At 43.4% G+C, this 22,828-nt stretch overlaps 1 protein-coding gene across 2 annotated transcripts in view; it reads left to right on the plus strand.

Annotated features, from left to right (window-relative positions):
- RGS20 (regulator of G protein signaling 20) overlaps positions 1 to 18,336 on the plus strand; it is an 83,892-nt gene extending 65,556 nt beyond the window's left edge. Inside the window, exons 2-5 of one of the 2 annotated variants that reach the window (XM_033203674.1) lie at positions 131 to 279; positions 10,122 to 10,205; positions 13,159 to 13,393; positions 17,305 to 18,330. In XM_033203674.1, coding sequence (XP_033059565.1) covers positions 131 to 279; positions 10,122 to 10,205; positions 13,159 to 13,393; positions 17,305 to 17,493 — 657 coding nt within the window. In that variant the 3' untranslated portion in view covers positions 17,494 to 18,330. Of the gene's footprint in view, positions 1 to 130; positions 280 to 10,121; positions 10,206 to 13,158; positions 13,394 to 17,304 lie in introns of both variants that reach the window. The other variant, XM_033203673.1, reaches the window with a different exon arrangement.
- Positions 18,337 to 22,828: the final 4,492 nt, after the last annotated feature.

A 22,828-nucleotide genomic window follows, 5' to 3' on the forward strand; every position in this document is an offset into this window, starting at 1 on the left:
CGAGAAGTAGCAAAAATGACCTGAATATAGTCGCACTGTATCTGTTCAATGATCCAGACAGCTGACTTCCTGGGCTTACGCCTTCATAACGCTGGGACCCCCTCCCGCTTTGTTCCTCTCCCTCTTGCAGCCGATGGGATCAGAGCGGATGGAGATGCGGAAGCGGCAGATGCCCGTCGCCCAGGACGCACCAGGCGCCGCCCCAGGCCAACCCGGAGCGGGGAGTCGCGGGTCCAACGCATGCTGCTTCTGCTGGTGCTGCTGTTGTAGCTGCTCATGGTAAGGTTTCAGACTTTTTAATTAATGTGCCCCTGACTGGGAAGTGTAATGTGCTCCTGACTGGGAAGTGGCACCTCTGAATAGTGGTGGTAGCTTACAGTTAATTCAGTAAGTGTTTCTTAAGCAACTACTATATGCTTGACATAGAGGGACACCCCAGAAATAACAACAGGCTACATCTGACTACCTCTCAAGGGGCTTATGCTCAGATCCCTCAAATCAGGCCACCGTGTGTTAAACAACTAAAGAACAACCTCAGGCGGTTCACGATTGACTATCAACATTTGGGCAGAAATGGTTAGAAAGAATTGAACTAGGGGCATTACTGGGGTAATGAGGGCTTAGGATCTAAGATGGGTCTTAAAGGTTAGGACGAGGCCGGGCGCGGTGGCTCAAGCCTGTAATCCCAGCACTTTGGGAGGCCGAGACGGGCGGATCACAAGGTCAGGAGATCGAGACCATCCTGGCTAACCCGGTGAAACCCCCGTCTCTACTAAAAAATACAAAAAACTAGCCGGGCGAGGTGGCAGGCGCCTGTAGTCCCAGCTACTCGGGAGGCTGAGGCAGGAGAATGGCGTAAACCCGAAAGGCGGAGCTTGCAGTGAGCCGAGATCCGGCCACTGCACTCCAGTTTGGGCGACAAAGCGAGACTCCGTCTCTAAAAAAAAAAAAAAAGGTTAGGACGATGAAGTAAAGGGAGCCTGGATTTTACCTTCTGCTGCTTCCATTTCATAAATTTTGTTTTGTAATAAAGAGAAATGTCAAAATATGTGTTTTAAATAGAGACAAATATTAAAATATATGCTAATTTACCGGGTAGAGAAAGACACACAGACAGTCATTGCTTTAAAAAGGATGTAAGACATCCATGACCCTTTGAGTAGCTGTTAGAGGTCTGTAGAAAAGGAGATAATTTACACCTAAAAATCATGGGAACTTTAAGTTACATCTTTGGACTCTTGGATATGAAAAGTGCTTAGTGCCAGCCAAATCTGTGAACCACTTTCGGCAATCAAATCATCCTAAATTTATGTAGGCTTGGCAATAAGTTAGACCAAGACCTCACTGTCCTGTGGAAAAAAAGAAAAACTGATATTGGACTGATCACGAACCGCGAAATGGAACTAACAGAACTGATCCCTGGGAAGGAGATTGGAGGTTGAAAATGAAATGCCCGGGGAAGTTTGGTGGCTCCTGCCCAACTCAGGCTACTATTCATTTCCAAGAAGTTCCAATCTGGTGGAAGGGACACAGCAGTAGAATATCCACCAGGGGGATCCCGATACTGATGGTCTCTTCATTCCCAGAGCAAGAGGAAACACATGGCCGGGGCTGACAGCTAGGCAGTGTCAAGGTGAGACTTCAGCCCTGGTAGGAATCTGGACAGCTCTGCAGGAAGCCAGAGGAGAGGCGCTGGTGGTGGGCAGAGGAAATGCGTGGGTGTCCAGGGCCTGCCCTAGAGGAGGAAGACACCAGTAGTGGCCAGACTGCATTCAGGGGCCTATATCCTCACTCTGCCAGTAGGTCTCAGTGCAGAAACGAGACGATCCTCCTAGAGATGTGCAGGATGTGCGAGTGCAGGTGAGACTCCAGCTGATGTTCAAACCTTCCCCTCCTTCCTTTCTCTGCTGCCTCATGCGCAGGGTGTGGGAGGCGGCTGACATGCTGACCTGAACAGCATGTTGTCCCGGGATAGTGTAAGGCTAGAGGGCGGGGCATGTCCCAGAACAGGCTCCTCCTATAGGTAACAAGTAGGACAAATAAAATAATCTGTACCTAGACACTATCATCACCACCAGAGCCAACACTTTTGTAGCACTTAGGTGTGTGTAGAAGAGACAATAGAGCAATGTCTTCAAAGTGCTGGAGAAAAGTAACTGAAAACTAAGTCAAACCATAATTCAGGAGTGTGGGTAAAATAAGACATTCTCAGACATACGAAGGCCAACCAAGTTTATTGCCTGCAAACCTACAAGAACCGAAGAAAGGGCCTAGTTCAGAGGGATAAAAGGGAACCCAGAGGAAAGACCCAGGAAACAAGTAACAATCGTAGCTACAATGGGGTCAAATATTGATATAAAATGTGGCACTGAATTTTGTGTTAAAAAGTGTGAAACCAAAGCTGTAAACAGTCTCATGTCAATGACAGACAAATCAAATAATTCAGACTTTCTTAGAAAAAATTATTATAAGAAAATTTTCTTTCAAAAGTAATGTTATTCATAATGAGTCCAAAAATACACCCTATCGTTTTAACATCAGTGAAAGACAATACATCTAGAAAACCTTACCAACACGTAACAAAAGTGGCATCAGCAAAGGAGACAATGAACTATTCAGTAAATAGCAGCATACTTGGTGTTTGGTACCAACTCATCCCCACTGATAGGATTTTCTCAGTTTTAGCACTGAAAAGTCCCACAGCCCAGAAAACCTGAAAACCCTAGGCAAACCAGGAATATTGGTCATCCTGCTTGGTATCCAAATATATAAAAATATATTTATATTCCTACATAGCACCATATACAAAAATCAATTCCCACCTTTAAAAAAAGATCAGCTGGGTGCGGTGCTCACGCCTGTAATCCCAGCACTTTGGGAGGCCGACGCAGGAGGATCACAAGGCAGGCCAATCAAGAGATCGAGACCATCCTGGACAACATGGTGAAACCCCATTTCTACTAAAAATACAACAATTAGGCATGGTGGCAGGCACCTGTAATCCCAGCTACTCGGGAAGCTGAGGCAGGAGAATTACTTGAACCCAGGGGGCGGAGGTTGCAGTGAGCCAAGATTACGCTGTTGCAGTGAGCCAAGATTACACCACTGCACTCCAGCCTGGGCGGCAGTAAGACTCCATCTCAAAAAAAAAAAGAAAAAAAAAAAAAAGGAATGAGTGACCTGGCGCGGTGGCTGATGCCTGTAATCCCAGCACTTTGGGAAGCCAAGGTGGGCGGATCACCTGAGGTCAGGAGTTCGGGACCAGCCTGGTTAACATGGTGAAACCCCGTCTGTACTAAAAAAAAAAAATACAAAAAATTAGCCAGGCGTGGTGGTGCATGCCTGTAATCCCAGCTGCTTGAGAAGCTGAGGTGGGAGAATCACTTGAACCCAGGAGATGGAGGCCGCAGTGAGCTGAGATTGCACCATTGCACTCCAGCCTCGGCAACAAGAGCGAAACTCTGTATCGAAAAAAAAAAAAAAAGAATGAAGTCTTGACACCACCAAAATATAGCATGAACTGTGAAAACATTCTGCTAAGTGAAAGAAACTAGATATGAAAGACCACATATTTTATTATTCCACTTACATGAAACGTCCAGAATAGGTAAATTCATAGAGACAGAAAGTAGATTAGCAGTTGCCTAGGAATAAGGAAGATGGAGTTACTGCTAATGTGTAGAGTTCCTTCTGGGGATGATGAAATGTTCCAAAATCATGGCAATAGTTATACCACTCTGTAAATATACTAAAAGCCATGGAATTATACGGTTCAATTTGGCAACTTATATAGTATGCAAACCATATCTTTTTTTTTTTTTTTTTTTCAGTGGAATCTTGCTCTGTTGCCCAGGCTGGAGTGCAGTGGTATGATCTCGGCTCACTGCAACTTAAGCCTCCCAGGTTCCAGCGATTCTCCTGCCTCAGCCTCACAAGTATCTGGGATTACAGGCACGCGCCACCACACCCAGCTAATTTTTGTATTTTAGTAGAGATCGGATTTCTCCATGTTGGCCAGACAGGTCTCGAACTCCTGACCCCAGGTGATCTGCCCGCCTCAGCCTTCCAAAGTGCTGGGATTACAGGTATGAGCCATCAGGCCAGCCAAATTATATCTTAATAAAGCTATTCTTAAAATATGTTTAACAAAAGATACTAAAAACGAAAAGATAAAACATACTCAGATAAGATAGTTACAGTGCAATTAACAAGTAATTCATATCCAGGATAAAGAACATTAAAATACATTAATAAATAAGAACCAAAAGAGTCAGCAAATGAAATGGAACAGAAAATAATCTGCTTGTATTTCCTACCAACAAGGATCAGAAAAATGAAAGTTAAATATACACCCTTTTAAAACCTATACCCTGGCAGATCACCTGAGCCCAGGAGCTCGAGAACAGCCCGGGCAACATGGAGAAACACCGTATTTACAAAAAGCACAAAAATTGGCTGGGCGTGGTGGCTCACGCCTGTAATCTCAGTATTTGGGAGGCCAAGGCAGGTGGATCACCTGAGATCAGGAATTGGAGACCAGCCTTACCAACATGGAGAACCTCATCTCTACTAAAAATACAAAATTAGCCAGGCATGGTGGCGCATGCCCATAATCCCAGCTACTCAGGAGGCTGAGGCAGGAGAATTGCTTGAACCTGGGAGGCAGAGGTTTCAGTGAGCCGAGATCGCACCATTGTGCTTCAGCGTAGGCAAACAAGAGCAAAACTCCATCTCAAAAAATAAATAAATAAATAAAACACAAAAATTAGCCAGGCATGGTGGCGCACACCTGTAGTCCCAGCTACTCAGGAGGCTGAGGTGGGAGGATCGCTGGAGCCCAGGGAGGTTGAGGCTGCAGTGAATTATATTGTGCCATTGCGCTCCATTGTGTGTAACAGAGTGAGACTCTGTCTGAAAAAAAAAAAAAGAAAGAAAAGGAAAACCTATACCCTGGAAAAACTTCTCACACCCCTGCAATAAAAGGAGACATATATGAGAGGATTCACTACAGCATTCATCTGAGTGAGAAAAATTGAAAATGGTTCTAAAGGGCATAGACAGGAGAATGGATGAATATACTGTGGTATAGTTATACAATCCACTACCATACAGCATTTAAATTCATATACTAGAAAAACAAAACTAAACAAATAAACAGGTTAGGCGTGGTGGCTCACGCCTGTAATCCCAGCACTTTGGGAGGCCAAGGCAGAAAGATTGCTTGAGCCCAGGAGTTCGAGACTAGCTGAGGCAACATACCAAGACCATGTCTCCACTGAAAAAAAAAAAAGAAAGAAAAGGAAAACCTATACCCTGGAAAAACTTCTCACACCCCTGCAATAAAAGGAGACATATATGAGAGGATTCACTACAGCATTCATCTGAGTGAGAAAAATTGAAAATGGTTCTAAAGGGCATAGACAGGAGAATGGATGAATATACTGTGGTATAGTTATACAATCCACTACCATACAGCATTTAAATTCATATACTAGAAAAACAAAACTAAACAAATAAACAGGTTAGGCGTGGTGGCTCACGCCTGTAATCCCAGCACTTTGGGAGGCCAAGGCAGAAAGATTGCTTGAGCCCAGGAGTTCGAGACTAGCTGAGGCAACATACCAAGACCATGTCTCCACTGAAAAAAAAAAAAGAAAAAGTTAGCCAGGCATGGTGGCATGTGCCTGTAGTCCCAGCTACTCTAGAAGCTGAGGCGGAAGGATCACGTGAACCCAGTTCAAGGCTGCAGTGAGCTATGATCATGCTACTGCACTCCAGCCTGGGCAACAGAGTGAGACATTGTCTCAGAAATAAATAAATTCATATGCTAGAGGGAAAAAAAACAAATTATAAAGCAATATATGTTACATAATTACATTTATACTATGTTTAAAAATATGTTTATGAATATAATATAGTAGCATAACTATGAATTGGAATGGTAAACTAAGTTAAAAATGGTGGCTCTCGGCTGGGCACGGTGGCTCAAGCCTGTAATCCCAGCACTTTGGGAGGCCGAGACAGGTGGATCACAAGGTCAGGAGATCGAGACCATCCTGGCTAACATGGTGAAACCCCATCTCTACTAAAAAATACAAAAAACTAGCCGGGCGAGGTGGCGGGCGCCTGTAGTCCCAGCTACTCGGGAGGCTGAGGCAGGAGAATGGCGTAAACCCGGGAGGCGGAGCTTGCAGTGAGCTGAGACCCGGCCACTGCACTCCAGCCCGGGCGACAGCGCCAGACTCCGTCTTGGAAAAAAAAAAAAAAGGTAGCTCTCTCTAGGGTAAAGAGAGGAAGAAATGAGATGGGAAAAGTACACAGCAAACTTCAACTGTTTAAGTAGTGAATTTCCTTTTTTTTTTTTACCACACTTTTGAGATTTATCCATATTAATATACATAGTCAAGTCAATTTTCGAGAAAGGTAAATGGCAATTTGTTTTCTAAGTACTTGTGAATCTTTCTCAACATTTTGCTGTAAGGCCTTCCGGTATTTAGTGTTATAAGGGAAGGCATGCTGATTCTTGTTCTCTTGAATATAAAGTTTTTTTTCCTTTCTAGTAAGTTTTCTCTTTATCACTCAAAATTTTACCAAAATATATCTGGCCGTGGGTCTTCTTTTACTGAAAATTCCTAAAACACAGCGAGCTACTATAGACATCTTCTAGTTCTGCTGTAATAATAACAGTGGACCAAGGTAAAGAAAACTTCACAAAAAAAAATTCTTCTCGTTTTCAAAAACACATTGTCTCTTTAAAACATTCTTACTTGAAATGAGGCAAAAAGCATATCAAAGCTTAAATAAGTTTGCATTATTTAGTTTGCAGTAGAGCTTCTGGTTCTCTGAGGAATCTCCTGTCAAATTCATCTCTTTTTTTCTCTGGTTTTTCATACCCACTGAGCAGTAATGTGTTCTGCTTACAAAAGAAGTCTTGGAAGTCATGCAGAGAGCGTACCACTCAAATGTCTCTCAAGTTTTTTTTGGTCGGATTTTTTTTTAAAGAAGCCATTATTTACTGAAACTTTTTAACCCTGACATCATGAAAGAAGGAAGTCAAAAGGGTTCCTGCATTTCTAATGATTTTGCCTTTAAAGAAAAACAGAGCTATACACACACACATACACACACACACACACTGAAAATTTATAAAACAGATGTGCTAAAAACAGACTGAAAAACTTTTATAAAGTGTTAAGAAAAGATATAATAAAGAATATAGAAAATACAGCAGCAACAAGATAAAGAAAATCCCAGTTGTCAGTGATAACATCCATTTTTAAGTTGATAGGATGCTGAAAGCATTCTTGCTAAAATCATAAATAAGGCAAAATGTCCACAATCTCTACTACTATTTAACAATGTATTTGGCTGGGCGTGATGGCTCATGCCTGTAATCCCAACACTTTGGGAGGCCGAGGTGGGCAGATCACAAGGTCAGGAATTCGAGACCAGCCTGACCAACATGGTGAAACCCCATCTCTACTAAAAATACAAAAATTAGCCGGGCATGGTGGCGCACACCTGTAATCCCAGCTACTCAGGAGGCTGAGGGAAGAGAATCGCTTGAACCCAGGAGGCGGAGGTTGTAGTGAGCTGAAATCACGCCACTGCACTCCAGCCTGGGCAACAGAGCAAGACCCTGTCTCAAAAAAAAAATGTATTTTAGGCGTTAGCTAATTAGACAAGAAAAACAATTAGAGGCCTGAGAATTGGAAATAAAGAGGTAAAATTCTTCCTGTTTGCAGATGAAATCCCAAGAGAATTATAGCTGTAACTGATACAAATACAGAAGAATTCAGAAATAGGAAGGATATAAAATTATCATTAAAGTAATACTCTTTAGGCCTCAAATCTTAAAGAACACTTACATTTCAATAATAAAATGCAAATAAATCAATTTAGAAATAGTCAAAAGATCTGAATACACATATCTCCAAAGAAGATGTACACAGAGCTAGTAAATGCATGAAAAGATGTTCCACATCAGTAGTCATTAGCAAAATGCAAATCAAAACCACAATGAAATACCACTTCACACCCACTTCCGAAGCTAGAATAAAAAAGACAACAGTAACTGTTGGCAAGGACATGGAGAAATTACATCCCTCAGATATTACCATGTGAAATGGTGCAATTGCTTTGTAAAACAGTTTGGGAGTTCCTCAAAATGTTAAATCTCAAGTTACCATATGACTCAGCAGTTCTACTCCGAGGTTTCTACTTAAGGAATAAGAAACACAAATATATGTTTGCACGTACTTGCACAGGAATGTGCATAGCAGCATGATTCATGCAGCCAAAATGTGGAAACAACTTGAACGTCTATCTGCTGATGAATGGATAAACGAAATGTGATGCGTCCATCCAAACAATGAGATGTTATTCAACTGGAAAAAGAAACGAAGTGCCGGTACATGCTACGGCATGGGTTACGTGCAAAAACATTATGCCAAGTGAAAGGAGACAGCCAGCAAAGATCACATACCGTAGGTTCCAGAACGGGCAAATCTATAGAGACAGGAAGCAGATTCGTGCTTGCCTAGGGCAGGTAGAGTGGGGAGATACCGGTGATAAGCGGTGACTGCTTACTGGTGGGGTTTCTTTTGGGGGTGATGACAATGTTCTGGAATTAGATAGCAGGGATGGTTGCACAACTTTGTGAGTATACTACAAACCACTGAATTGTACACTCTGAACAGATAAACTTGGCAGCATATGAATGATAGCTCAATAAAGTGATTAAGAAAGTGGCCGGGCGTGGTGGCTCATGCCTGTAATCCCAGCACTTTGGGAGGTCCAGATGGGTGGATCACTTGAGGTTAGGAGTTCAAAACCAGCCTGGCCAACATGGTGAAACCAAATACAAAAATTAGCCGGGCATGTTGGTGCATGCCTGTAGTCCCAGCTACTCAGGAGACTGAGGCACAAGAATCACTTGAACCTAGGAGGCAGAGTTTGCAGTGAACTGAGACAGTGCCACAGCACTGCAACCTGGGCAGCAGAGCAAGACTTCGTCTCAAAAAAAAAAAAAAAAAGCATTCATATTACAAATAATAACCAGTTAAAAGATGAGATAAAAGTATAAATTCCATTTACAGTAACAACAAAAATACTTGGAATAAGTTTACAGACAAATGTACAGAATGTGTATAAGAAAACAAACTCTTTAGAGAAATACATAGATTTTGATTATGCACTTTCCTAGTTTTCTCTACTACTTTTGTATATGTGCCTATAAATATATGAAGCCTCCATTTTGACTGGAAACAAAGCCTAGAGGATGTATACTTTTTTAAGATACAAAAAATGAAATGAAACCCCATAACATTCCTGACAGTCTTACTTTTTACTATTTTCATTTTTTTAATTTTTGTATTAAATAGAGACAGGTCTTGCTATGATGCCCAGGTTGGTCTTAAACTCCTGGCCTCAAGTGATCCTCCTGCCTTGGCCTCCCAAAGTGCTGGGATTACAGGCATGAGCCAACATGCCCAAGCCTTTTTTACTATTTTCTTTTTTTTTTTTTTTTTTTTTTTTTGAGACGGAGTCTCGCTCTGTCGCCCAGGCTGGAGTGCAGTGGCCGGATCTCAGCTCACTGCAAGCTCCGCCTCCCGGGTTTACGCCATTCTCTCGCCTCAGCCTCCCGAGTAGCTGGGACTACAGGCGCCCGCCATCTCGCCCGGCTAATTTTTTATATTTTTTTAGTAGAGACGGGGTTTCACCGTGTTAGCCAGGATGGTCTCGATCTCCTGACCTCGTGATCTGCCCGTCTCGGCCTCCCAAAGTGCTGGGATTACAGGCTTGAGCCACCGCGCCCGGCCTACTATTTTCTAATGAATCTGTTTTTATTTAAAAAATCATTATTCTAAGTATAATTGAACACAATAATTTCTAACTCTTTCTCAATTGTAGAAACCACAATGTTATAATTTACATTTCTAGTATCTTACTGTCATGCTTTTGGTTTGCTTGGGAAAACTAACTGGGGTCATTTTCTTTTCCAAGCAGAGGAAGAAATTCTATTAATACTTCGGGATCTGAAGTTATCTTTAAAATATTTGTAAAAAATCTTTTCTTGGCAGAGACTGAGCTGTCAACATGTGAATGTCTTTTTTTTGCAGTCTCACTGTTAGAAACCAGGAAGATCAGAGGCCCACAATAGCTTCCCACGAACTCAGAGCAGACCTTCCAACCTGGGAAGAAAGGTGAAATCGCACGTTTTTTTACCTCACTAAACTAACAAAAATACTAACCTCTTTCTTTTCTTTGCCTCGTATGTTTCGACAGAATGCACACTTTCTCTAACTGCAATTTAGTAACATCCAATCATTATGTGGCCTCACATTCCTCCCCTGAAGAATTCCATTTAATTCATCGTGTGATGGGGAGAGAAATCAGTTCTATTATTAGTCTAATTCCTTTGCTAATTGCAAATACAAATAGATGCTTCCTAACAAAACATATTATTTTATTTTTATATAATATACTTTAAAAAATAAAAGTATGTTATATAATAAACGGTGGCCGGGCATGGTGGCTCACACCTGTAATCCCAGCACTTTGGAAGGTCGAAGTGTGTGGATCACCCGAGGTCAGGAGTTTGAGACCAGCCTGGCCAACATGGTGAAACCCCTTTTCATTAAAATACAAAAGTTAGCGGGGCGTGGTGGCACACGCCTGTAATCCCAGCTGTTCAGAAGGCTGAGGCAGGAAGAATTGCTTGAACCCCAGAGACGGAGGTTGCAGTGAGCCAAGATTGCACCACTGCACCCCAGCCTAGGAGACAGAGAAAGATTCTATCTCAATAAATGAATGAATGAATAAATAAATAAATAAATAATAAAATGGAGAGGGAGAAAGAAAAAGCTATAGATGCTTGCCAAAAATTAAATGGTATATAAGTAAAGAAAGTGATCTAACCTCTAAGAGAGTAAACACTGTTAACACATTTCTTTTTTTTTGGAGATGGAGTCTAGCTCTGTCGCCCAGGCTGGAGTGCAGTGCTGCGATCTTGACTCACTGCAACCTCTGCCTCCCGGGTTCAAGTGATTCTCATGCCTCAGCCTCCCAAGTAGCTGGGATTACAGGTACCCACCACCACACCTGGCTAATTTTTGTATTTTTAGTAGAGATGGGGTTTCACCATGTTGGCCAGGCTGCTCTCGAACTCCTGACCTCAGGTGATCCGCCCGCCTCGGCCTCCCAAAGTGCTAGGATTACAAGCGTGAGCCACTGTGCCCAGCCTGTTAACACATTTCTTAAAAAAAAATGACCTGGAAGATTTGAAAACAAACAAAATAGAAGTTTTAAAAATGAAATATTATTGTTCAAATTGTTTTAAAATTGATGATTGAAATAGGAGATTAGATACAGCTAAATAAATAATTAGTGAACCTGAAGGTATCCAAAAAGACCCATGTAACAAGGAGATTGAAATACAATTTGAGTATCCCTTATCCAAAATGCTTGGAACTAGAAATGTTTCAGATTTCAGATTTTTTCAGATTTCAGAATATTTGCATTATACTTACCAGTGGCTCACACTTGTAATCCCAGCACTTTGGGAGGCCAAGGTGGGTGGATGACCCGAGGTCAGGAGTTCCAGACCAGCCTGGCCAACATGGTGAAATCCCATCTCTACTAAAAATACAAAAAAGTAGCCGGGTGTGGTAGTGAGCACCTGTAATCCCAGCTCCTCGGGAGGCTGAGGCAGGAAAATCGCTTGAACCTGGGAGGCGGAGGTTGCAGTGAGCCGAGATCATGCCATTGCACTCCAGCCTGGGTGACAGAGAGAGACTCTGTCTTAAAAAAATAAAATAAATAAATAAATAAAAACTAAAGACTACATTTTTCAGGGTTACATACATACATTTAAAACTATGGAAACAAAATAAAAGAGATATTAAGGATCATTATTAAGCTATGTTTTCTGATCTCGATATAATTATGACAGAAGTAAGAATTAACTCAAAGGGGTAACCCCAAAATCAAGTATAGCAGTTCCCTAGGGGACGAAGCCGGGAGACAGTAGCAAGTAGAAGTACCACCAAAATAAATGCAACATTGTCAGTGCTGTTCTGGTTCTTAAGGAAAATGGCCCATTCATAAGTGTTCATTTACACTGGAGACTCAGAAAGGTGGATGGGAGAGGGTGGGAGGTAGGTAAGGGATGAGAAATTACCTGACAATTACAATGCACACTATCCCATTGATGGCTACGCTAAAAACACAGGCTTCACCACTGTGCAATGTATGCATGTAACAAAAGTGCACTTGTACCCCCTAATTATATTTTTTTAATGTTTGTAATTTTTTTTAAAAAGTGAGTCGGACGCAGTGGCTCACACCTGTAATCCCAGCACTCTGGGAGGCCAAGGTGGGTGGATCGCTTGAGCCTAAGAGTTTGAGACCAGCCTAGGCAACATAGTAAGACCTGACTCTACAAAGAATACAAAAAGTTAGCTGGGCATGGTTGGCACCTGCCTGTAGTCCCTGCTACTTGGGAGGCCAAGGAGAGAGCATCATATGAGCATACTAAGTCGAGGCTGCAGTAAGCTGTGATCACCCCACTGCACTCCAGCCTTGGCAACAAAGCAAGACTCTCAAAAAAAAAAAAAGTGTTCATTTTGTTGTCACCTTTGGACAGTACAGTGGTGGCATTTATAACTTGCATTTATATTACATATATTCTCTTTCTCAAATATTACGTAATTTTAAAATACATTAAGCAGACACTTGCTCTGTTGTTCTAGAGGTTTCATGTTGTCAAACCTGACTTAGTTCTGTTGTAGTACAGAACTCATCACAGGTGATTAGGAAGTTTTGGGTCAGATGGTTGTAGGATTTTTCTTTACATTTATAGTTTTTAAAATATTGCAAGATGTGCCCAGTTGTAAACAAGCATGTTCTTAGCAGTTATTATAGCAACTTGGTTTGCAAGCCTTTTGGTATGCAATCCAGCAAACAATGTGAAAGTATATTCATGTGTTTTTCCCAAAGGCTTGAAGAAAGGAGAACAGCTCTTCCCCTTCCTAAAAGGGCCTAAATGCATATATTTTTCATTCTTGGAGGAGGAAAAGATACATTTCTAATGATGAAATTCCAATTAACTACCACTAACAGTTCCCCTATACCCCCTCTCTTTTGGTCTCCACGAAGCCCTGCTCCTACTCTGGAAGAAGTGAACGCCTGGGCTCAGTCATTCGACAAATTAATGGTCACTCCAGCAGGAAGGAATGCATTCCGTGAATTCCTCCGAACAGAATTCAGTGAAGAAAATATGCTCTTTTGGATGGCCTGTGAGGAACTGAAAAAGGAAGCTAATAAAAACATTATTGAAGAGAAAGCAAGGATAATCTATGAAGACTACATTTCTATACTGTCTCCTAAGGAGGTATGTGACCACGAAATGCCTTCTCCCAAGGCTGATGGTAAAAGTATTAACTTGGTGCAAAAGCAATTGCCACAGGCCGGGCACGTTGGGTCACGCCTGTAATCCCAGCACTTTGGGAGGCTTAGGCAGGCAGATCACCTGAGGTCAGGAGTTGGAGACCAGCCTGACCAACATGGTGAAACCCCGTCTCTACCAAAAATACAAAAATTAGCCTGGTATGGTCACGGGCACCTGTAATCCCAGCTGCTTGGGAGGCTGAGGCAGGAGAATCGCTTGAACCTAGGAGGCAGAGGTTGCAATGAGCTGAGATTGCGCCACTGCACTCCAGCCTGGGTGACAAGAGCGAAACTCCATCTCAAAAAACTAAACAAAAGTAATCACCTTTTTTTTCTTTTTTGAGACAGAGTCTCACTCTGTCGCCCAGACTGGAGTGCAATGGTACGACCTTGGCTCAGTGCAACCTCTGCCTCCCGGGTTCAAGCGATTCTTCTGCCTCAGCCTCCAGAGTAGCTGGATTATAGGTACGCACCACCACGCCTGGCTAATTTTTGTATTTTTAGTAGAGACAGGGTTTCACCATGTTGGCCAGGATGGTCTTGATCTCTTGACCTCATGATCCACCCACCTTGGCCTCCCAAAGTGCTGGGATTACAGTCATGTGCCTAGCCTCGCCATTACTTTTAACTTTTTCCAGAAAAATGCACAAAAGTTTTCACAGATTTCAGAGGACACTTGGAGCCCCTCTGCAGGTCCACAGTCAAAGGGATCTGAATACCGTGAACGCGGGTGCAGCTGTTTTCTACATTTTGCAGTTGCTGTTCTGGGTCAAGCTGAACATGACCAAACAGCTGCACCCTCATTCACAGTATTCAGATTCCTTTGACTGTGGACCTGCAGAGAGGCTGCAAGTGTCCTCTGAAATCTGTGAAAACTTTTGTGCATTTTTCTGGAAAAAGTATCCCCTGGAGTCTGCATTTGATGGTGAACACTGTTTACAAATATTACACCCTAAGAAGTGCCTTTAAATAAAATTATCTTGTTATTCTGAGAAAAATATTGGCTTTAGGTACCTTGATGTTACAGAGCAGCAGCATCACAGATGTGATACTGATGCGGAAAAGGTTTTCCCCAGGCTGGCCTTTTCATATTCAAGAAATTATCAGTTGAATGAGATTGGGCAAGTTTCCACCTGTCAAGAGTTTCAGTTACTTCAGATCTAAAATGTAGGAGGTCAGGCCTGGCACAGTGGCTCACTTCTGTAATCCCAGCATTTTGGGAGGCCGAAGCAGGTGGATCACCTGAGGTCAGGAGTTCGAGACCAGCCTGGCCAAACATGGTGAAACCCCATCTTGTAAGTTTTGTAAAAATACAAAAACTTAGCCGGGTGTGGTGGCATTCACCTGTAATCCCAGCTACTCGGGAGGCTGTGGCAGGAGAATCGCTTCAACCTGGGAGGCGGAGGTTGCAATGAGTAGAGATTGCGTCATTGCACTCCAGCCTGGGCAACAAGAACAAAACTCCACCTCAAAAAAATAATAGTAATAAAATTTAGGAGGTCAGATTGTTCTCACAATTGGGTGCCCTGCAGCTCTAATTGTAAAACTATTGGTTATTTCCTACTATGTGCTGACAGGGATGTCAGGTTGAAGAAGCAGGGCCTCTCCTGTCATGGAGCTCCTGGAGATATGGGCAGACAGACCAGGACCCCTGGCCACACGCTCAGCACTCATTGGGGCTCGAGGGTGAGCCATCCACAAACGGGTGGGCGAGAATGAGAAAAATACTCAAGGAGGCTACAGGATAGTGAAAAGGAAATTTCCACAAACACAGCAGGATGGCGACATCCCAGGAGACAGGACCAGGCAAGCCCAGGAGAAGAGCATGAAGTTGTGTGATCACTGCAAGTGTACACAGATTGTTGTGCCAGAAGGGGAGAGTGCTTACCAAACTATTAGGGCTGGGGGCAGGCAGTGGGAGGAGACTTAAGAGAGAAAGGGTCGGAGAGCATGGAGAGGTTTGGGCATCATGCCGAAGCATCCGGATTTTTATCTTGGGAAGCCCTTGGATTTTAGCCCGTTTGTATCATCGAACTTTGATTTTTGAAAGACCAATAGGGCTGCAGAATGGATTTGGAGAAGATGAGGGGCAGAAGACTTTAGAAAACTAATTCAGGAGCCCAAAGGGACGTGGCAAGGGGCCAGCTAGGCCAGCTGAAGACGCTAGAGAGGAAGGGTTGGATTTGAGGCAAACCCACCGTCTCAAATGACTCCCATATGCCTGGTGTAGGCAGACCAGGTGGTGGGGTCGTTGGCTTACTTAATTTTGCACCGTTATATTTTGCTTTCTTAAGAATACTGAGTCCAGAAAGTTATTTTCATTTTGGACTAATAAAGAGCAAGATAATTTTTGTTCTTTAATTTATGGCTTCCACATATTTTAATTTTGTCATGTTTTTTTTTTAGGCAAAGTTTTTCATCAGTCTTTTAAAGTATTATACAACCAAAACACAGGCCAGGCACGGTGGCTCACGCCTGTAATCCCAGCACTATGGGAGGCCGAGGCAGGTAGACCTTGTCTAGGAAGAGCCAAACATCAGAGCAATCAACATCTATGGGCTTAGTGAAATCCAAGCACTTTTGTCATTAAACCACCAAAAACATAAGACACTACGGTCATCATCACCCCCACTTCAGGGGAGGAGCTCACTAGAACACAGTTTACCTTGCCTGAGGCCCCACAACAATACAGTGACAGGGTTGGTTTTGTTTGTCTGTTTGTTTTGAGATGGAGTCTTGCTCTGTTGCCCAGGCTGGAGTGCAGTGGCGTGGTCTCAGCTCACTGCAACCTCCACTTCCCAGGTTCAAGCGATTCTCCTGCCTCAGCCTCCCGAGTAGCTGGGATTACAGGTGCCTGCCACCATGCCCAGCTAATATTTTTTATTTTTCGTAGAGAGATGGGGTTTTGCCACGTTGGCAAGGCTGGTTTCGAACTCCATAGCGCTGGGATTGCAGGTGTGAGCCACCATACCCGGCCAGGGCTGGAATTTAAACACAGGCATCGTCTGCCCTCAGGCCCTGTGATTGGAACCTTCCAGGGTTTTGAGTCAACTTCCTACTTCACCCCTGTGCCCAACCCTCTGGGCAGGCCAGCACTCATCCCCAGAGCCCTGCCACTGTGGGCCAGCAGGGGAAGCCTGGGCCTCCACGCGTCAGCCCCCATGTTACAAGGAAATGAGCAAGGGGCAGTCTGTGCTGCCTGTTTTCTTCAAAGCAGCAGTGTGAGCCCCGCCAGCATCACTTAGAACTTGCGGGAAATAACAAGCTATCAGGAGCCCCTGCACCTACTGAGTCTAGGGTGGGGCCCAGCAACCGCTCTCACAAGCCCTCTGGAGCCTGCTGATGCCACTGACATTTGAGAACGGCGTTGATTATGCTTTTGGTTTCTCTTTTAGCGGTTTGGATTTTTTGGATTATCTTGTTTGGTTTGGGATATTTAAAACACAACAAGGCCGGGCACAGTGGCTTATGCCTGTAATCCCAGCACTTAGGGAGGCCGAGGCGGGCAGATCACCTGAGGTCAAGAGTTCGAGACCAGCCAACACGGAGAAACCCTATCTCTACTAAAAATACAAGTTAGCTAGGTGAGGTGGTGGGTGCCTGTAATCCCACCTACTCGGGAGGCTGAAGTAGGAGAACTGCTTGAACCCGGGAGGCGGAGGCTGCAGTGAGCTGAGATTGCGCCACTGCACTCCAGCCTGGGCGACAGAGTAAGACTCTGTCTCAAAACAAAACAAACCACAACAACAACAACAACAAAAACAAAAACAACAACAAACCCCACAAGCTCTAGGAGTTTGGGATAGAGATACAACTAGAGTCTCTAATACAGCTCCTGCTCGTTTCTGTCGACAGGTGAGCTTAGACTCCCGTGTGAGAGAAGTCATCAACAGAAACATGGTGGAGCCATCCCAACACATATTCGATGATGCTCAACTTCAGATTTACACCCTGATGCACAGAGACTCATATCCTCGATTCATGAACTCTGCTGTCTATAAGGACTTGCTTCAGTCCTTATCGGAGAAATCCATTGAAGCATAGGATTTTTCAAATATATTTATTATTAATAAAATAATAAAAGAACTCATGGGCTACATCTAGCACAGGGAATTTAGAGGTTGTAGCATCTTCTGCTGGGGTAATACTCAGGCTATTCTAATAACAGATGATTCCTTCAACAGACTGCTATATATTCACAATGTAAATTGCAGCCATCTTTAGTGATACTTTTGAAAAAAAAAGGGATATGGCTGTTGTAGAAAGATAGCATATTTGCATTTACAGTAACAGTAGCATGTTGTCAGTGGCGAAGGCTACACAGAAGGCTCCTTGCTGCCCGGAGCAGGTACATCCACCAGAGCAAAGGGAACCACTTCTGTTTTGCATGAATTTGGTAATTGATTACTCTCTCCCCAAAGAAAAGACATTCAGGTGTTTCTCAACGACCTCTTCCATCCATCAAGCTCGGTTTGAATACTTCACTTATCAGTGCCATTACAGGACCCAAATTCACAGTTCATAAAGATGTGACCACTACATGTAAAAATAGCATTCCACTTGATCTTACAGTATGTATGTATGTATGGAGATACGTATGTGTGTGTGTGTGGATCTCTACATGGTTAATGTAAAGCACTGTGCTCTGAAGTGGATCAGTCTCAAGTGTCTGGTAACAGAAGCAGTGCTTAGAAAATTCTTTTGTTGAAAACAGTTACTGTTATTTTATTATCAGAATTTGCCAACCTAAAGAATGAATTTTAAAATTCATAACTTGGTCATGTTCACAACAAAACTGTCAAATAAGCATATTTCCATTTTTATTACTGAAAGAAATATGGGCATTTTCATTCTTTAAAGAAATAAAGCACAAGAATTTTACCTCAATCTTTATTTTTCCATATGTACATATTTGGGAAACAGAAGATTAAGAAAGTAGGGATATGTGCAGCATATCTTTTTGCTCCCAGACTACGATTCTGTCCTTAGAGCCCACTATTTTTATCATAGGTAAAAAGAATAACTTCTCAGAGGTAAAAAGAACTTCATAACTTACAGGTAAAAATATCGGTTGGTAGACCCAGACCATTCTGAAGAAACACACTCAAAATCCTGGACGCTCTGAGTAGTGGGAAAGACGCTACTTTGCAGGAGGCGGCACCGTGCTCCCGCCCTCGAGGGGGATGGCTCTCCTCTGGGTCCTTCTCCCTCCCTGGCCTCTCCATAGCCTGCCTGCTGTATCTTCATGACTCAACTCAAGCCCCAAACCCAAGCCCCTCTCCTTCATTCTCAGGAAACCATTTTACCTCCTACTCTACTATGCAAATTGTGTCCCTAAGCCCCCTCAACTTCCCATGCAACCTATAAACACATATAGATCAGTGTCTATTCTTATCTCCCTCAGTCCAATCCCAGAGAACCATGTGCTCTCTCCTCCTTTTCGAGGTGTTAATCCCTTACATGTGCTTGTAAGTTTTCCAATCTCATTTCTTACTAAAGAAAAAGGATGTAATTGTGAATAAGACATAAGCCCTGCCCTCTAGTAGTTTACATTCAGTAAAAGCAAACAGACATGTCAGCAGCAACTCTGATACAGTAAGAACCACAGCAGGGGAAGAACAGCACTGCAGAAGTCATGAAGGGTTGTGGAAAGATTCTGGTGGAGATGGCACCAAAGTCAAAATCCAGAGAACAAGAACGTGGATGTGTTGGAGGCAGGGAGGGAACTGGATGAGATGGTATTCACAACTGAGCGACCCCAAAGGAATCGACATGCTGAGAATGAGGGAAGACACACACAAAAGGACATGTTGGAATCAGTTGGATGGAGGAATCTGGGTGGGTGAGTCTAGGCTGGTGTGTTGATTTTGGGGTTTTTCAGCACATAGGCGAATAAGATTGCCTGGAGAATTGTGCATGAAAAGATAGCTGAGGGTATATCACTGCAAGGATAGAGAGAACTGAGAGCCCCAAAGGAGATTTAGGATTCATCTTGTCAATACAGGTAAGAAGCAAGTCGGGGAATATGGAAATATGGCAGCAAATGCATGAGAGTGTCTTGAGGGGCAGTGGTGAACAGTGGTAAACGAAGACTCTTACATAGAGCTTTGTTCCAGCAATTTCTCCCCACCCTCCTGTATCACTGAGTTCACCTTGGCTATTTCCCACACCGTAAGCATGCTCGATTTGCCGTTAAAAACAAACCTGTGTTCCACTGTAAGGGCTGCCTCTTGTCGCCCCCTTTCTCAACAGATCTTTCACAGTAGCCCACACTTGCTGTCTCCATTTCATCATCTCCCCGTTCTCACCTTGAGCTGCTCCAGTGCCCTCAACTGCTCCAAGGAGGCCTCTCCCCGCCAAGTCTACAGCGCAGTTTTCCCAGCCTTCTCAGTGGGCTGCTCAGCTCCTGATATCATGGATGACTCCTTCCTTGAAACAACACTTCCCTCAGCTTCTGAGGTGCTCTCCCAGTTCTCCATATTCTCTATCTTCTTCATTTCCTTCCCAGGCAGAAGAGCACAGCAGCTAAGGGCTTGGATTCTGGAATCAGATTCTCAGACTCCCCTACTGACCATGTGGCAGTGGGAACTCAGGCTTTCTGGGTCTGCTTCTTCATCAGTGAAATTGAGGATAATAATGGTGCTAATCCCTGGTGTTGCTGAGGATTAAAGCCACTCTATGTACAATACAGTAAGCACTTACTACACATTAGTCACTGCTGTTATTACCTGGCCATTAAATGTGGTGGCCCCTAAGGCATGGACTTGGGTTTCCTTTTCTTGCCAATCTGTATGTTCTCCCTTGGTCCTCATATCCCCTTGTTTAAAATACCTACCAACCTACTGATGGCTACCAAACTGGGATCCAGTCAAGACTTTCTCCTGAACTTGAGAATCAGCTCCCAGATGGCCATCTCCACTGGTGTATCCCAGAGGGTGGAACACACCAGCGCTTGGTTGTGACTCATGACCCCACTGCCTCCACACCCCAAGCCTGGCCCTGCCTGCAGCCCAGTGACCCAGCCAGTCACCTAAGTTCTTATCCAGTGTTAACTGTGACTCTTCCCTCCTTTTCTCTTCCCACACATAATCACCCAGCCTTGCCAATTTTACCTCCTATTTCTTACCTGTCTCTTTCTTTCCTCTGACCCCCATCATCTCTTATCTGCATCATTGCCAAAAGAGCTTCCCGGTCTCCTGCTTCTAGTCTCAGTCCATTCAAATCCATCTTTCAAATGCCTACAGGGTGGTCATTCTCACAAAAATTTCTGTTTGTCACCATCCTTCCACTCCTTAACATCTTTCAGTAGTTCCTGATTGCCTGGAGTCAAATACCAAGTTCTTGGCCCAGCATAATAAGCAAGGCTCTCTGCAGTCAGGCTACTGCCTCCCTAGCCAGCCTCATTTCTGTTTTAGACTCTACAACATAGATGTGTAGAAAAGGTGCATATGCCACTCAGCCCTTCATGACTGTTCCTGAAAACTTGGTTTCTGCTGTCCCTTACCTGCTCCCTCTAAAGTTCCATTCTACCCAGCGAACTCCTATCATTTCTGTAAGACTTACCTCCTCCAAGAAACCTGACCTCCTAAGTCATGCCTACATCCTGTGTTTGGGGGCCGTTTTTCAATGTTGCAGGAATATTCTGCACAATATTTATTTATCATCTAATTCATTATAAGTTGAGACTCCCATCTCAAAAAAAAGCGATATGTGTGTGTGTGTGTATACAATGAAATATTAGCCATAAAAATAAGGAAATCCTGCCATATGTGACAGAATGGATGAATCAGGATAATGGACGAATCTTGAGGACACTGTGCTAAGTGAAAGAAAGACAAATACTGCATAAAATAGCTAAACTCATAGAAGCAGAGAGTAGAATGGTGGTTGCCAGGGGCTGGCGAGAGGGGAAGTAGGGAGGTGCTGTTCAATGGGTATAAAGTTTCAGTTATATAAGGTAAGTGCTAGAGATCTGCTGTACAACAAATACAAAAATTTGTTAAGTAGGTGGATCTCATGTTACCTGTTGTTAATAAAAAAATTGAAAAAGATGGACACAGATCAGCAAAATATTAAGATAAGTCAGCCTGATATTAACCTATAACCTTAACACTCCCCCAGATCTCTTTTGCTTCTGCAGGTTAACTGGAAATCTTAGCAGTATTCTCATAGCTTTTGATGTTTTGTATCAGCTCTTTTATTTAACTCAAATATTCACCCAAAATAATTTAAGATTTTTTTTCACTTGCTTGTGACAGCAACCTGTTTCAAACTAGCTTAAACAAAAAGGAAAATGTTTTCCCTTCATAAACAGGAAGTCTACAGTAGTTCTAGCTTCCACATGGCTGGATCCAGACCTCTGATATTATCAGGACTCTCTCCATCTCTCAGCTCCCCTCAGCTTCATGATACACAAAGGATCTGCATGTAGTAGGCAAAAAGCTGCAGGGAGCCCCAAACGCAGCTCAAGCTGACTTAGCTGTCACTGTTCATATGGGAATCTCAAGGACGGTCATGGGGTAGGGGGGACACTGTGAATGAGACCCGCCGGAGTCATGTAGAGAGGAGAAGGGGCAAAACTGCCCCTAAATAAATTAGGAAAGTATTTGGGAACTAATGTTGAGTTCATTAATGAGTTCAGTAATGCTGAGACAGAAGCTATAGCTATCACAGTCCAAACTCCAGTGCTCTCAATTTGTGCTTTTTTAATACCTGCTATAATTTCACATTGGCATTATCACACAAATAACGTTTATTTCAAAGTAGTTCAGTCATCCAATTATAAAAACACTTGGACCAATTTAACCAGACTGTATGGGATAGCACATATGAAATGTGTCTCTTTGAAATCATGGCCATTAAGGGGAAAAAGAAAAATAAGCTATCTTTATATAGCATCCAGGGAGAGGAATCAGACCAAGGTAAGTCACCTGAGATAGCTCCTTGTGCTTTCAATTTCCATCCTCCAGCTGCATAAACAAGTACAAGAGTACAGGATAAACAAGTACAAGAGTACACTGAAACTGTTGCATCACTTTGCAGAAATAAAGCACCAAAAGGGATCTCCCAATACTCTTAACTCCTTACATTCCTTAAAGTTGGAGTCTAGGCCGGGCATGGTAGCTCAGGCCTGTAATCCCAGCACTTTGGTAGGCTGAGGCGGGTGGATCACCTGAGGTTGAGAGTTCAAGACCAGCCTGTCCAACATGGAGAAACCCCGTCTCTACTAAAAATACAAAATTAGCTGGGCGTGGAGGCACATGCCTGTAATCCCAACTACTCGGGAGGCTGAGGCAGGAGAACTACTTGAACCTGGGAGGTGGAGGTTGTAGTGGGCCAAGATCGCGCCACTGCACTCCAGCCTGGGCAACAAGAGCAA

The sequence above is a fragment of the Trachypithecus francoisi genome, unplaced genomic scaffold (genome assembly GCF_009764315.1).
Source record: "Trachypithecus francoisi isolate TF-2019V2 unplaced genomic scaffold, Tfra_2.0 Lachesis_group7, whole genome shotgun sequence".
NCBI lineage: Eukaryota > Metazoa > Chordata > Mammalia > Primates > Cercopithecidae > Trachypithecus > Trachypithecus francoisi.